Genomic DNA, 15,817 nt, shown 5'->3' on the forward strand with positions numbered 1-15,817 from the left:
AATGTTAAAACTCTATCTTGATTTTTAATTTAAGAGAAGGTGTAAACTGGCCCATGAAGCCTTATTGCTCACTGGCAGATAACAAGATATTCCACTATTTTAATGGTTAAGAGACAGTATAAACCGGTTTTCATTTAACTGCATGTAATAGACACTACTATAAAGAAGAATATGCACAGACACTGATCTAAAAATCCAGTATAAAACCTTTTAGAAAATTACTTAGAAGCTCCCAATTTAGCACTGTTGATGAGGTTAGGCTTGGACACCCAATGAAATGGGCTGAGAGCAGATCGTCCACCTCCCACTCCTACATTTAAAAAGACCCATTATACAAATAGAAGCAATCTGAAGTCTGTATACATCAGTATACATCTAATACTTTGGGGCTTGGTTAAGAGTCTGAAAATCATCACAATGTTAATTAAAAATAAGCAAAACTATACATTTTTTACAAAAACAACCCCCAGATGGGCTATATAAATGGATCATCTTCATCTACAAAACATTTATGCAAAGAAAAATCTAGTGTACAGTGTTTAACAATAACAAGCTTCACAAATATTGCTCATTACTTCTCCTTCACTGGCAGTTAGGGACAAATATAAACTCCTGCACCGATCATGCAATCACAGTGCAGTCTGTAGAATACTTCAGGATCAATATCCTGGACCATGCAGGATGCACTCTAGACTCTGGGAAAGTTGGAACAACAAACTTTTAAGAAAAGTAAATTCTGAGCCAACGATCTACAATCAGATTTATCTATAGAATAAAAAGATAATTAAGCCCTGTTGCTTTTGCTCTTCCTGCTGATGAAAACATTGTGTGAACAAAGGCACAGAATGATTTAGCAAATACCCCTCTTGTCCCTTGGCTTTGATCCCTCAAAAGCAAATGACGCTCTGCAGTGCCCTTATTTACGTCTCCCTTCTAATAACCCAACTATTCACACTGCGCATGCGTATTTCCCTTAAGCGACTTAGGGTTCGTGTACAAAGTCATTCTGCCACTCGAACGTAGCTTCCATCACAGCAATTTCCTGCTTGCCGTTTGCACACAGTCCCCTGTTCATACAGACTTTATTAGGGAAAAGGGTTAGGTTTGCATTCCTAGCCAGTTTCTCTGCAGTGGATGTAAGGGAGCAGCAATCATGGTGACACGGGGCTGAAGGATCACCTAATAATTCATGGGAACCACAGACAGAGCTCGCCCGGGAGTGTGGAGTATGCAAGAAGGAAGGCTGCACTGGATATAGGAGTGAAAATACTAACCATCTTCTTCCTCTGGCTGGGAAAAAAGATATAGGATCAAGCCAAGAAAATGTCCTTGATCATGGAAGAAGATGAGTATAATAAACTGGTCATGCAGTCCAGCACTGACTGGCTCAGGGCTGAGACCAAGAGGCTCTTCCAGGAGCTGGGGGAGACCACCAGGGAGAAGATCCAGGCGGCTGAGTATGGGTTGGCAGTGCTGGATGAGAAGCAGCAGCTGAAGCAGCACTATGATGAGCTGGAGCTGGAGTACGAGACTGTCAGGCTGGAGATGGAGCAACTCAAGGAGGTAGGATCTGCACTCAACGCAAACTTAGAATGTTGTGATCGGCGCAATTTGTCAAAGTGACGCATTCTTAATAATATATATAACCCAGCACTGTGCTGATGTGCAGTGTATGTCATGATATAGTCATTTAGCAGAGTCCATCATAATGCAGCAAATACCCATTAATTGTAGCTTCCTGCACACATTACCCAGCATTGCACCAAATCGGATATTTATATTATTATCCCCCAGAGCTGAGATCATTATATCCTGTTGTTTGTATGAAGACTTCAAAATCATAGCCAGATCTGTAGCAGCAGAGAGTGGATCCTCACCTATCAAATTCCTATGCTGTTCTAGGGGGGTCTGTTCATTACAGTGTGGAGAGATCTCATCATGTTACAATTCTGTATGACAGTTACTGGGTTAATGAATAAATATGCACTATATTGAACTAAATATTGTGTTCGTTTCCCATTTGAGAAAAACAAACAAAACAATAAACCTAATAAATTGACGTTGTGTTGTTAGATGTGGTAAGACAACTATATACATCTTAGGAGTGATATTTCTTTAGAGGATTCATATAGATACAGTTATCATTTTCAAAACATAAGCCCCTGTTCATGGATTTATATTTCCTCTGGGTGATATTTATATGAACAGAAATCCTATTTATATATTTATATCCTATTATATTCACTATGCAAAATATGAAATTGTTAATATCATTACTATTAATTCAATCTAAACAATAAATTACAACTTTTAATAACTACACTTCAGGAATATAGATGTATATTTTATATTAACAAGTAGCATCAAAAGATAAATTGTTTAGTAGCCCCTACGTACTAGGATTTCCCCCTCCTAGTATAACATTCTCAATGTTATCCAGTTTTCAGCCATCACTAAATCTATTCCCTTCCCTGCCAGCTCCTTTCTGCTGAGTGATAATTAGCCATATCACAGATGCAGTGCCCATTGCTGTGTATGCAGGAGATGTGGCATCATCTAGTCTGTAGGGAGTCTGCGCAAAAGCCCTCTGTGCCCTTCCCAAGACATCTGCTCAGCTTCTAAACATCCCCCCTCCTCCATCCTCTCACAGAGCTCTGGGGATTTCTATGGATCATAAGCTAGAATGTGCAAAAGGCACTGGAAATATTAGCCCTATTATTGGCTTTCAATATGAAACTATCTAAATTGTTACCAACAGGAGGCTGCTAGTGATTTCACAAACTTATTGAGGTCTGCAGGGATGTGAGGGTTATCCCTTCCTGTTGGAAATTTGCCAGATATGATATATATATATATATATATATATATATATTCCACATGGCCAATAGGTTAAAGCTTTGTTTGTAGACCCTAAAGAAATATGTGCATTGAAAACAGGAAGAGCTTTTATGGCTGATCTGTATTTTTCTAGCTCAGCCTAGAGAATTGGTGCCTTATTTTAGTAATAAAACTCTTTTGGTTTCATTATTTTGTTTTGCAAGTGATATTGCCAGTGGCTGTTTTTGCCCGCACACTGGTATGTGCCAGTCATTATAAAATTGGATATTTGGCATGGTCTGCGGTTTGGCCTTGAGAAACATTGATTTTATAATTGACATTGCCATTGGCCATAACTGCCCGCACACTGGTATGTGCCTGCATTTGTAAAGCTGGGTATTTGGCATGCTCTGCATTTTGACCATGAGGAACTTTAGTGTTACAAATGACATTGCCAGTGGCTGCAAGTGCCCACACACTGCTATGTGTCTGCCTTTTGTATAGCTGGGCATTTGGCGTGCTTAGTGCTTTGGACCTTGATAAGCATTTATTCTTAGTGTATTTAACACTACATATTATGGAAGCACTGTAAAAATAAATTACAATAGTAATAATATTTTATGAAGAGCCACATGAATAAGAGGTCTGTTTCTTTAATGTATGAGCATATCTGCATCTTGTTTTTTGCAATTGATCTTTTTTGAGATCTTAAAGGGACACTGAACCCAAAGTTTTTCTTTCGTGATTCAGATAGCGCATGCAATTTTCTAATTTACTCCTATTATCAATTTTTATTCATTCTCTTGCTATCTTTTTATTTGAAAAAGAAGGCATCTAAGCTTTTTGTTTGGTTCAGAACTCTGGAAAGCACTTTTTTATTCGTGGATTTATTTATCCACCAATCAGCAAGAACAACCCAGGTTGTTCACCAAAAATGGGCCAGCATCTAAACTAACATTCTTGCATTTCAAAAAAAGATACCAAGAGAATGATTAAAATTTGATAATCGGAGTAAATTAGAAAGTTGCTTAAAATTTCATGCTCTATCTGAATCACAAAAGAAAAAATTTGCGTTCAGTGTCCGTTTAACCCCTTAATGACCACAGCACTTTTCCATTTTCTGTCCGTTTGGGACCAAGGCTATTTTTACATTTCTGCGGTGTTTAGCTGTAATTTTCCTCATACTCATTTACTGTACCCACGCATATTATATACCGTTTTTCTCGCCATTAAATGGGCTTTCTAAAGATACCATTATTTTCATCATATCTTATAATTTATTATAAAATATGAGGAAAAAATGGAAAAAAACGCAGTTTTTCGAAATTTGACCCCCAAAATCTGTTACACATCTACAACCACTAAAAAACACCCATGCTAAATAGTTTCTATATTTTGTCCTGAGTTTAGAAATACCCAATGTTTACATGTTCTTTGCTTTTTTTGCAAGTTATAGGGCAATAAATACAAGTAGCACTTTGCTATTTCCAAACCACTTTTTTTCAAAATTAGCGCTAGTTACATTGGGACACTGATATCTGTCTGGAATCCCTGAATATCCCTTGACATGTATATATATTTTTTTAGAAGACATCCCAAAGTATTGGTCTAGGCCCATTTTGGTATATTTCATGTCACCATTTCACTACAAAATGCGATCAAATAAAAAAAAAAAAGTTTACTTTTTCACAAATGTTTTCACAAACTTTAGGTTTCTCATTGAAATTATTTACAAACAACTTGTGCAATTATGGCATACATGGTTGTAAATGTTTCTCTGGGATCCCCTTTGTTCAAAAATAGCAGACATATATGGCTTTGGCATCGCTTTTTGGTATTTAGAAGGCCGCTAAATGCCGCTGCGCACCACACGTGTATTATGCCCAGCAGTGAAGGGGTTAATTAGGGAGCATGTAGGGAGCTTGTAGTTTTAATTTTAGCTTTAGTGTAGTGTAGTAGACAACCCAAAGTATTGATCTAGGCCCATTTTGGTATATTTCATGCTACCATTTCACCGCCAAATGCGAACAAATAAAAATAAAACGTAAAATTTTCCCAATTTTAGGTTTCTCACTAAAATTATTTACAAACAGCTTGTGCAATTATGGCATAAATGGTTGTAAAAGCTTCTCTGGGATCCCCTTTGTTCAGAAATAGCAGACATATATGGATTTGGCTTTGCTTTTTGGTAATTAGAAGGCAGCTAAATGCCGCTGCGCACCATACGTGTATAATGCCCAGCAGTGAAGGGGTTAATTAGGGAGCTTTTAGGGAGCTTGCAGGGTTAATTTTAGCTTTAGTGTAGGTATCAACCTCCCACATGACACATCACACCCCCAGATCCCTCCCAAACAGCTCTCTTCCCTCCCCCACCCCACAATTGTCCCCCGCCATCTTAAGTACTGGCAGTAAGTCTGCCAGTACTAAAATAAGAGTTTTTTTGGTTTTTTTTTAAAAAAAATAATAATTATGTTCTGTAGTATCCTCCCTTAGCCCCCAACCTCCCTGATCCCCCCCCCCAAACAGCTCTCTAACCCCCCTCTCTCTGCCTTATTGCGCCATATTGGGTACTGGCAGCTGTCTGCCAGTGCCCAGTTTGAAATCAAATATGTTTTTTTTTAGTTTTTTTTTAAAAAAATACTATTTTCTGTAGTGTAGCTGCCCTCCCTCAACCCCCCAACCCCTGCCAGATCGCTAAACAGTTTTGAGATGCCCACCCTCACTCCCACCGAGTACCATCATTGTTCCATAGTGTAGGGCTCCCACCCGCCCGCGCGTGCGCCCGCTCCCGTGCACGCGCGCGCACCCGCTCCAGTTCACACGAGTGCGCACCCGCGCGCGCGCCCGCACTCAATCCCGCCCCCCTTCCCACCGATGGCCGCCCACCCGCCTCCCTTGGTAAGCTCCCACCCACCAACGAACATGGCCATCAATGGCCGATGCAGAGAGGGCCACAGGGTGGCTCTCTCTGCATCGGACGGCTAAAAAATGTTATAGCAGGATGCCTCAATATCGAGGCATCACTGCTATAACATGAAAGCAGTTGGAAGTGATCAGGATCGCTTCCACTGCTTTCAAAGACCAACGACGTACGGGGTACGTCCTTGGTCATTAACTGCATTTTTTTGCAGGACGTACCCCATACGTCGTTGGTCGTTAAGGGGTTAAAGGACCAGTAAAACAGTAGATTTGCCTAATCAACAAATGTGTGATAAAAATACAATGCAATAGAACTTAGTCTGAGTTTCAAATGAGTAGTAGATTTTTATTTTTCTGACAAATTTCAGTTATGTCTCTTTCCACTCCCCCTATATCATGTGACAGCCATCAGCCAATCACAAATGCATATACCTATATTCAGTGAATTCTTGCACATGCTCAGTGTAAATATAAAAGACTGCACGTTTTGTTTATGGAAGTAAATTGGAAAGTTGTTTAAAATTACTGCTCTATCTGAATCATGAAAGTTTTTTTAATTTGACTTGAGTGAGCCTAATTTTGTTTATTATTTATTTGTAAAAGACCAAACAATTCTGTGCTCCAGTTTAGCATTTTCTTATAGATATTCTGCAGGATTACAGAGCTGTGACTGTACACAATTCATTAGTTTTTAGCTAACAAGTAGGCTTGTCTAAGCTGCTGTGGTATTTCAAGTATGCTGAGCAATTTACTTACAAGAAGTCATATGTCTGAAAAGCAGCACTGCATAAAAACGTTAACATTAATTTGCCATTGAATTGCTGACTGAAAAAATGAAAGTAAAGTTGATTTGAGCTGGATCCTCCTAATATACCATTTTACAAATATGGAGTGTATTAAATTGTTAACAAATGGCTACTTTACCTTTTTTTATTTTGTCATTTTAAATAGCTGTTTTTGCCTGTTGGATGTTGGAGACATAGGGAGACTAATTGAAAATGAACAGAGATAAGATAAAGAAACAAGGTCTGTTCTCCCTGCAAACTTTGCCCATTTTAATGGGTTGTGGTGTCAATGGGTAGGACAACTATTTAATAACTAAAAAAATATACCATAAATTGCACCGAGTTTAACAAGTCATTGGAAGCACATTAACAGGAATCCAATTTTACAGTACACTGTACCTTTTTAAAAAGGAAACTAAAGCCTCATATATTCTCTAATATTTTTAGAACTCAATTTAAACTATACATAATCACAATTGCTCCATGAAAGACCTCTTATGTTACAGAAAAAATCATTCTCTTAAAAATCACTTTGGGGGCTTGGTTTATATACCCTATATTTTTGCCTTGAAGCAGTTTTAATTTAAAGGGACAGTCAACACTAAAATTGTTATTGTTTAAAAAAGATAATGCCTTTCATTACCCATTCCCCAGCTTTGTACAATAAAAATTGTTATATTAATATACTTTATAACATTTAAATATCTGCATTTCTGCCTGTTTCTAAGCCACTACAGACAACCTTTTATCACATGCTTTTTTATTACAACAGGAGACTGCTAGTTCATGTGGCCATATAGATAACATTGTGCCCAAGCCTATGGTTTCTGCACAACACAGCTAAAATGTGAGTCAATAGATAATAAAGTCATGTGATCAGGGGGCTGCCAAAAGAGGCTTAGTTACAGGGTAATCACAGAGGTAAAAAGTATATTAATATTAATATATATATTAATATAACTGTGTTGGTTATGCAAAACTGGGGAATGGTAAATAAAGGGATTATCTATATTTTTACACAATAACATTTTGTTGAGCTGACTGTCCCTTTAACATAAGATCCATAGCCTATCTGGGTATGCTTTTCAGAGAGCAGTCATATTTATAATTCAAAAGTCTTTTAAAATGTTATGCTGTATCTGAACCATGAAAGTTAATCTTGACTTACTAAATCCATTAAAAACATACTGCCAACATTTTGTCTTGCTACTAAAGACCTTAAACAAAACTATTTTAAATCACATACAGAATATTTTTTCCAGCTGGGTGGCCTTTATGAAGCAGGTGGAATCGTGCTATACTTAGTAATATTATAAGATTTTAGATGTTACTCAAGGTATCCAAAGCACAGATTAACTGCATAATTTAACATACATTGATTTAATAATGTTTGCAACAAACTTTGAATTAAATGTAATATGAGTTAATATTATCTTAATAATGGCTTAAATGGACAAGAAACCCAAACATCTTTCATGGATCAGATAGAGAATATAGTTTTAAACAATTTTCCAGTTTACTTCTGTTATCAAATTTGCTTCATTCTCTTGGTATCCTTTGTTAAAGGAGCAGCAATTTACTGCTGGGGGTTACTGAACACCTTGATTGAGCCAATGAGAAGAGGCAAATATATGCAGCCACCCATCAGCTGCTAGCTTTCAGTAGTGCATTGCTGTTACTGAACCCACCCTAGGTATGCTTTGCAACAAAGGATACTAATAGAACAAAATAATTTGGTAATAGAAGTAATTTGAAAGCTGTTTAAAAGTACATGCTCTGTCTGAATCATGAAAGAAACATTTTGGGTTTCATGTCTCGTCTCAAATTCAGATGGATTTTCAGTAAAGTCAGCCGATGATTTGCATCCTGCCATATCCAAGCCGCTATAAATGCATTTGGACACTCGGGTTCTGAACACAAGCAGCTTGGGGCTGAATACAATCACATTTTCAGCAAAATAACTCAAACACAAACATACTAGAATTTGAGGAAGTCAGGATCAGATAAAGATGAGTGCATTCTGTTCCCTGTGCCTAGGGGCAATATAGCTTGCTGGTCTAACAAATAAACAGAATGCCAAGGAACCAATTTAGTTATTTTGTGTCATGTGCCAGAGTCAGAATGTTCTGTCACAGGTCTGTTATATTTATGAGTAAGGGGTGAACTTTATGAAGCCCAGGCAATGCCACTCATGGGACTTTCCAAGTCTGAATAAAGATATAACTTCCCTTTTCTAGAGGCATATTTTATCTTGTGTCTGTGCACTATAAATTTGTTTTTGTTTTTTATAGCTCTGCTTGGGACTCAGCTCAATATCAGGTTTAGGATTTACAGTACAGAGGAAAGATACAACTACTAAAGCTAACATAATTCTCAGCCTACAATGCATAAACAAATATAGAATGTCTTAATGTCATTGAATTAATCAGATATTTAATTTGTTACCCATGTTACAAATAGCACATAACTAATTCATTAAATGGTTATAAAATGCAAAAAATAAATTGCACTTTGTTAGAGTATTTTATTATTGTAATGGTAAAACTGATCCTTGGGAGCACATGTGAGAACATGTTATAGTAAAATGCTCCTTTTATAGAGACATAAAACCCAAAATATTTTAGGCTACTTTCCAATTTACTTCTGTTCTCTAATTGGCTTAGTTCTCTTGGTATCCTTAGTCTAAAAGGATACATATGTAGGCTCAGAAGAAGCAGTGCATTACTGGGAGCTAGCTGCTGATTGGTGGCTGCACAGAAATGCCTCTTGTCATTGGTTCCCTAGATGTGTTCAGTTGGCTCCCAGGAGTGCCTTGCTGCTCCTTCAACAAAGGATACCAAGAGAATGAAACACATTTGATAATAGAAGTAAATTGGAAAGTTGTTTGAAATCACATGATGTATAATTCAGGAAAGAAAAAATTGGGTTTCATGTTTATTTAATTGTATTTAACGGTTTAACACCCTCAAATATGTTAAACACATAGTTATAGTTAGTTTCAGAGCAGCAATGCACTGCTGGGATCTAGTTGAAACACATCTGCTGAGCCAATGACAAGAGACATGTGTGTGTGCAGCCAGCAATCACCAGCTAGCTCCCAGTAGTTCATTTCTACTCTCGAACCTAGCTACTTTCTCTTGTCAGACGTCTTGTTGTGTGTCCTTGTCAAACCACTGAGCAATACATATGTAGCTATAGACTCATTTCCTGCTAGTTTCACTGACCTTTTTTAATACAGAAATAGTTTATCATAGTTTCTATCTTATGCATGAAAGCAAATTTGTTTTATAATGGTCCTTTTAGAGACACTGAGTTAAAAATATATTTTTAATGTAGCTGTATGTTGCTTTAAAGTACAATGTAGATCTATATGCACGGATTATCTATGTTACAAAGTGCAATTAGTGCAAGGAATATAAACAAACATGACTACAGTACAGAGTAACTGTCAGTAAAACACAAGGTGTGAGCACATTTCTTTTACGTTCCTTGTTCAACACACTCAAGTTTTCAATCCTAGCATGAAATTGTATGAATATAAAACACACAATGTACAATAGTATACTCACTCTTTAGAGAAAGGGTTATTTTACCCAAAATGTTGTTAATACATTTTCTAATATTTAAACTCCTCCTGATTGGCTGGCTGAGAGTGTGCTTGCAACCAATTAGGAACTTGTATGCCTACAGTGTAGGGGAAAATGCTGAAGACAAAGGTACCTTCTGCATTTTGAAGAAGGCAAGTTATGACATGAGCATGTTCTTGATTGGCTAGATGACCCCTTCAAATTCCATCTGTGGTGGAAACAAACACAAAATAGTCTAATTACCCTCCACCTTATGTCTCCCCGAACCTATCCACCTGTAGATTCTTTTTTTTTTTTAACCATGAGCCAGTTGCGTTATGTAGTTAACCCCTAATCAGGAATCAATGTCATTGTGCTACATAATGTGATGGTGCTTTACAAATAAATGATAATAACCTTCCTGAATCCCTAATGTTATTTTAATATGACAATTTTAAAATAGGTTTTCTTTTAAAATCAATTGCATATAGGGTTGCCAACTATCCTCCATAAAAATACTGGGTCACACAATGCCCCCCACCCCCCACTAAAGCTATATCTTAGATCTAAATATTAATCCAACCATTTGTATTTTTAACTAGGAAGTCATTTTACCCCTTGGCTGTTTGTAACATACAAATCAATAATTATACCTCTTCAGTTGCCTTACATTTTTCTGCTCTATATTTGTAATGAACTGAGACTTTGAAATCTTGTGGACAAAAAAAAAAGTGTCCAGTATTTTTGTGAACATTTTACTGGACAGTCTGCTAAAATACTGGACTGTCCGGCTGAATACTGGACTCCTGGCAACCCTAATTGCAAAGCAATGTGCTGCATCCTATTCCTATAATACAGGACTAGGTTAGATTGCATGGGATTTCTTTCATGCTAGAACACAGATTAGTGCACATGCTGTATACAAGGGGCCTACTTGTGCTGTATTTCATGTTTTGACTAATCAGGAACACCAGGCGAGAGAGACCCCCTCAGTGTGTGATTCATTTCCCAAACATTTATTTTCAGGCCTATCTCCAACTCTGACAGAAAGGACACAACAGTTTTCAGAGTGCTTGTAACCGAGCAACAAACCCACGGAGTAGTGATCCATATGTATGGGAAGAAAATACAATGGTTTAAAACAAAACTGCCCAAATTAAAGCCAAGTTTTTTTTTTTTTGTGTGGCTTGTGTTAGACTCTACTGTAGAATAAAATTGTGTATTTGTACCAGATTTTTTAAATTTGAGTAATATACACAAATTAAAATGATTAATATTAAAGGGATATGAAATCCAAAAAAAATTATTTTGTGATTCAGACAGAGCATGTCATTTCAAAAAAGTTTCCAATCAAATGATATTCTGTGTTGAAGAGACACTACATGGCAGAAAATAGTGCTGCTATCTAGTGCTCTTGAAATGGATAACATTCTTGCAAAATTTCTGTCATATAGTGCTCCAGAAATGGGACGGCTTCTAAGCTTACGTCCCTGCTTTTCAACAAAAGATATCAAGAGAATAATTTTTTTTATTTTAAATCGGGGAGAAACTTTGAGAACCTGATGGAAAGTACAGTTTTAAATATTAGGTGCAAGAGTGAGGGCAGACCTTGTACCAATAAATATGTTAAATTTTTATCAAATTAACATGAAATCTAGTTTTCTGGACAACCACCGATGCACTGTCTATGCCGTCATAGTGATGCATTAAATACACATTCTAATGCAAAATGAAAATGCTTTAAACACATTGCAGCAGACGATGGCGAATAAGCCAATTAGGAGTGGCATACACATGTAGCATCCATTCACCTTATCGACTCATTGGTTCATGTAAAAAAAAAAAAACTCTTACAGGTAGTTGCTGGGCAGTCACACAACCCACAAGCATAAAAAGTGTTAATTTTCCAGCACAAGAACACACTACTCCATTAATAGAGAAAGGGTTAATGCTCGTTAAAGTCAAAATTAAACTTCCATGGCTCAGATATAGTATGCAGCTTTAAGAGGTTTTTCAATGTAATTCTATTATCAAATGTACTTTGTTGAAAAGCTTACCTAGGTAGGCCTAGGAGCTAGCTGGTGACCGACATTAACCCCTTAATGACCAGCGACATACCACGCTATTTTATCAATCCTGCAGGCGGGAGGTAGGGTCTAATATTGCGGTCTTGCAGCTTGCGACAAGACACGCGCTATTACAACCAGACAAACCCTTTAGGACCAGCGACATACAGGATATGTCACAGTCGTTAAGGGGTTAAAGTGACATAGAGGAAAGACTTAGAGCTTGAAGTGTTTCCACTACACTGTCTGTTTAAATGAACAATAAACACCTGGAGATTTTTATATAACATGTTTAGTTTTACACTATATTTTCATTCTTTGTTTTGCTCCCATTTTCATGTAACTTAGCTGTGAAAATTAAAGGGACACTGCACCCAATTTTTTTCTTTTGTGATTCAGATAGAGCATGACATTTTAAGCAACTTTCTAATTTACTCCTATTATCAAATGTTCTTTATTTGAAATGCAAGAATGTAAGTTTAGATGCCGGCCCATTTTTGGTGAACAACCTAGGTTGTCCTTGCTGATTGGTGGATAAATTCATCCAACAATCAAAAACTGCTGTCCAGAGTACTGAACCAAGAAAAAAAAAGCTTAGATGCCTTTTTTATATAAAGATAGCAAGAGAACGAAGAAACATTGATAATAGGAGTAAATTAGAAAGTTGCTTAAAATTGCATGCTCTATCTGAATCACAAAAGAAAATTTTTGGGTTCAGTGTCCCTTTAAGCAATTTATAATTCTCAGAAATTGAAATGCACCCTGCTGACTTCTCAAGGCTAATCCTGCTACATATTTATCCCTAACTGGAAATTAAAAAAAATGACTTGATCTAACAAATTAGAGCATGTAGTTCTTCCACCATAATGTGCCTTTAAAGTCAGTGTATAGAACAGTTCAGGCTTATTTATATCTCATCAAACTACAACAAATGACTATACTAGGATTAGTGTATTTGTCCTGCTTTGCCCAGTTAAGTCAAATGTATCTTATTTGACCCTGAACAGCTTGTGCCCTGCACATGTTGCCCACATCTGTTCATACAGATTGCCCCTGATTACCTCTGTGTTATTTCTTTGATTGAAAAGAATCTGCATTGGTGCATTCTGGGTAGGTTAATGCAAATACTCTGTAAATGTGGTCACATTCATTTAAAAAGTCATGAATATTTATTAATATTGCTAATGTTCCTGTTTTGTGTTGAATTGCTGCATATTGACACTAAACCCTACAGTGACAAAACTGATATGGGCCAGATTAACATTCTATTAAATGACTTGTTTTAATGCCAAGTTCTAAGTCACAGAAGAAAACGGGGACATGTCCTTAAAGGGACAGTAAAATAATAATTTAAACTTTCATGATTCAGAGCATGGCCTTTTTATAAAACTTTCTAGTTTACTTTTATTATCAAATAAGCCTAATTCTCTTCATATCGTTTGGAGTGTAAACTATGTAGGCTTAGGACTTTAGGAGCATGGCAGCTCTGTTTTACAACAATGTGTAACAAGGCTACAAATATTGTTGCAAACACAGCTGCCATATGGTCCTAAAGAGACACCCACAATCCTGAGCTACTATGTCTACCTAGTTTACTTTTCAATAAAGGATACCAAGAGAATGAAAAACTAGAATAGAAATAAATTGGAAATGTTTATTCTATTATGCTCTGTCTAGACGTTGAATATTTAAAGGAGCACTGAATACAGTAGAATTGAATAGCTGTCAAATACACAATAAAAGACAATGCAATAGCACTTTGAATTTGAATGAGAAGTAGAATATTTGCTGGTAAATTTTAAAGTTAAAGGGGCAGTATACTGAAAAATAGTTTTTCCCTTAATGTGTTTACAATTGTTTTTTTTACCAACTGCAGAGTAAAAAATGTATGAAAAATAGCTTTTTAAGGCTTATTTCTGTATATTAAAGCTCTGATTTTTTGTTTTGAAGCCACAACCTAATAAAATAGGTTGAGCTTGTAGGTATAATCAGATCTCATTACTGTATCACATTGTGCACATATACCTGCTTCTTTATCTTATATCTATCCTTAAAACAATCACCAGTACTTTGAGAGAACAATGGAAAATCAACATTTTATTACCTTATCTCTTCTATATCCGACTGGGAGTGTAATTTCTTCTGCTGGCTGTGTTTACAAAGCTTATCTATAGCTGGTACGCGCCGCCACAAACTTTCAGAATAGGTGGGGATACCACATGCTAAATTAACAATTTCAAATGCCAATATAAGGGTAAAGGAGCTACTTGTAAACAATTTAATACACTCCAGCAGGTAAAGTGGATCATTGAGAACAAATTAAAGGGGAGAAAATTTTTGAGTAAACTGTCCCTTTAATACAGTTTTCCCTCCCCCTGTATCATGTGACAGCCACCAGCCAATCACAAAAAATCATATACTGTGTTGTGTATGTTTGCACTTTCTCAGTATAAAAAGATTGCACATTTTGATAATTTAAGGAAATTAAAAAAAAAACATTTCTTTTAATTTGTTATTCGATGCTGTATCTGAATCTTTAAACTTTAGATGTTGCTATCCCTTTTTAAATGGATATTTGTGTGTGTGACCTCTCTGTGTCGGTCACTAAACTTTACTAATCTGGATTATGCCTGTTTAGTTAAAGTATTTATTTATTTGCATTTAAAGAGGTATTTATATGAAAGAAAAACAGGACTGAATAGTGGGGTTTTTTTTCTGATGGAGGTGTGTCCCCATCCACCAAATAGGCTTTGGAAGTCGTCCTTAACAGGCAATAATTGCTTTATTGAACATTAGATTTTCGTTTTAGTAACTCTGTAGTTTGATACAGAGGTCAGTATAAAGGTTACCTTCCCTGGCATGGAAGCAATTAGAGACTTCATTACACATTATTATTTGGTCACATCAGACTATGATGGTGTTTTGCAGATGTTAATTTGTGATATGGCTTTGTTTATTGTACATTACGGTGTCACAATAGCCGACGGGGTAGACAATAGGATTTAGTGATGAGACACTATAGTGATCAAAGAAAGTAGCTATGGGCATAGCTCTGCTGCAAAGTGTCCCTGGATATTTTTTTAAAAAAATGTTTGCAAATATAAACATGATGCATTTCTATATTTCAAAAATCTGAATCTGATCTTTAAATGACCTTATATACAGGTGAACACAGCACATCTCAACCTCAAAATAAGGTCGTACAGACTATATAAACATATTGTTTGTTAAAATGCCTTTGTTAAAGGGACATACCAAATAATTCCACAGAAACAACATAAAACCAAATAAAATAACATTAAAACAAATAAACAAATAAAATAAAACAGGTTCCAGCGTGGTATTTTATGAGATATAAAGTTTAATAGCTGTAGAGGAGTTTCTATTTCATTTCTCCTGAGGAATATGATTCATTTGTGCTCAAATGCGTGGAGGCGCGACTGGACAGTTTGTATCCTTTCTCGTAATATGAATAAACTAGATTCAGTTTTGCTAATAAGAGTATATTGCAAAAATGTAAATATTTTATCCCTAATATTCTCAAGAGCATGGAAAGTAAAGTCAAATGTTCATGAAATCTGAAACCACTTTCTAGTTTACTTCTATTTTCTAATGAGTTTTGTTCTTTGGTATTCTTTGTTAAAAATACATATGTAGGATCAGA

At 36.3% G+C, this 15,817-nt stretch overlaps 1 protein-coding gene across 3 annotated transcripts in view; it reads left to right on the forward strand.

Moving 5' to 3' along the window:
* The first annotated feature begins 1,034 nt into the window (after positions 1 to 1,034).
* BICD2 (BICD cargo adaptor 2) overlaps positions 1,035 to 15,817 on the forward strand; it is a 270,910-nt gene continuing 256,127 nt past the window's right edge. Inside the window, exon 1 of one of the 3 annotated variants that reach the window (XM_053720749.1) lies at positions 1,035 to 1,563. In XM_053720749.1, the coding sequence (XP_053576724.1) occupies positions 1,324 to 1,563 (240 nt within the window). In that variant the 5' untranslated portion in view covers positions 1,035 to 1,323. The remainder of the gene's footprint in view (positions 1,564 to 15,817) is intronic. The other 2 variants (XM_053720750.1, XM_053720751.1) reach the window with 2 other exon arrangements.

The sequence above is a fragment of the Bombina bombina genome, chromosome 7, assembly GCF_027579735.1.
Source record: "Bombina bombina isolate aBomBom1 chromosome 7, aBomBom1.pri, whole genome shotgun sequence".
Lineage (NCBI taxonomy): Eukaryota > Metazoa > Chordata > Amphibia > Anura > Bombinatoridae > Bombina > Bombina bombina.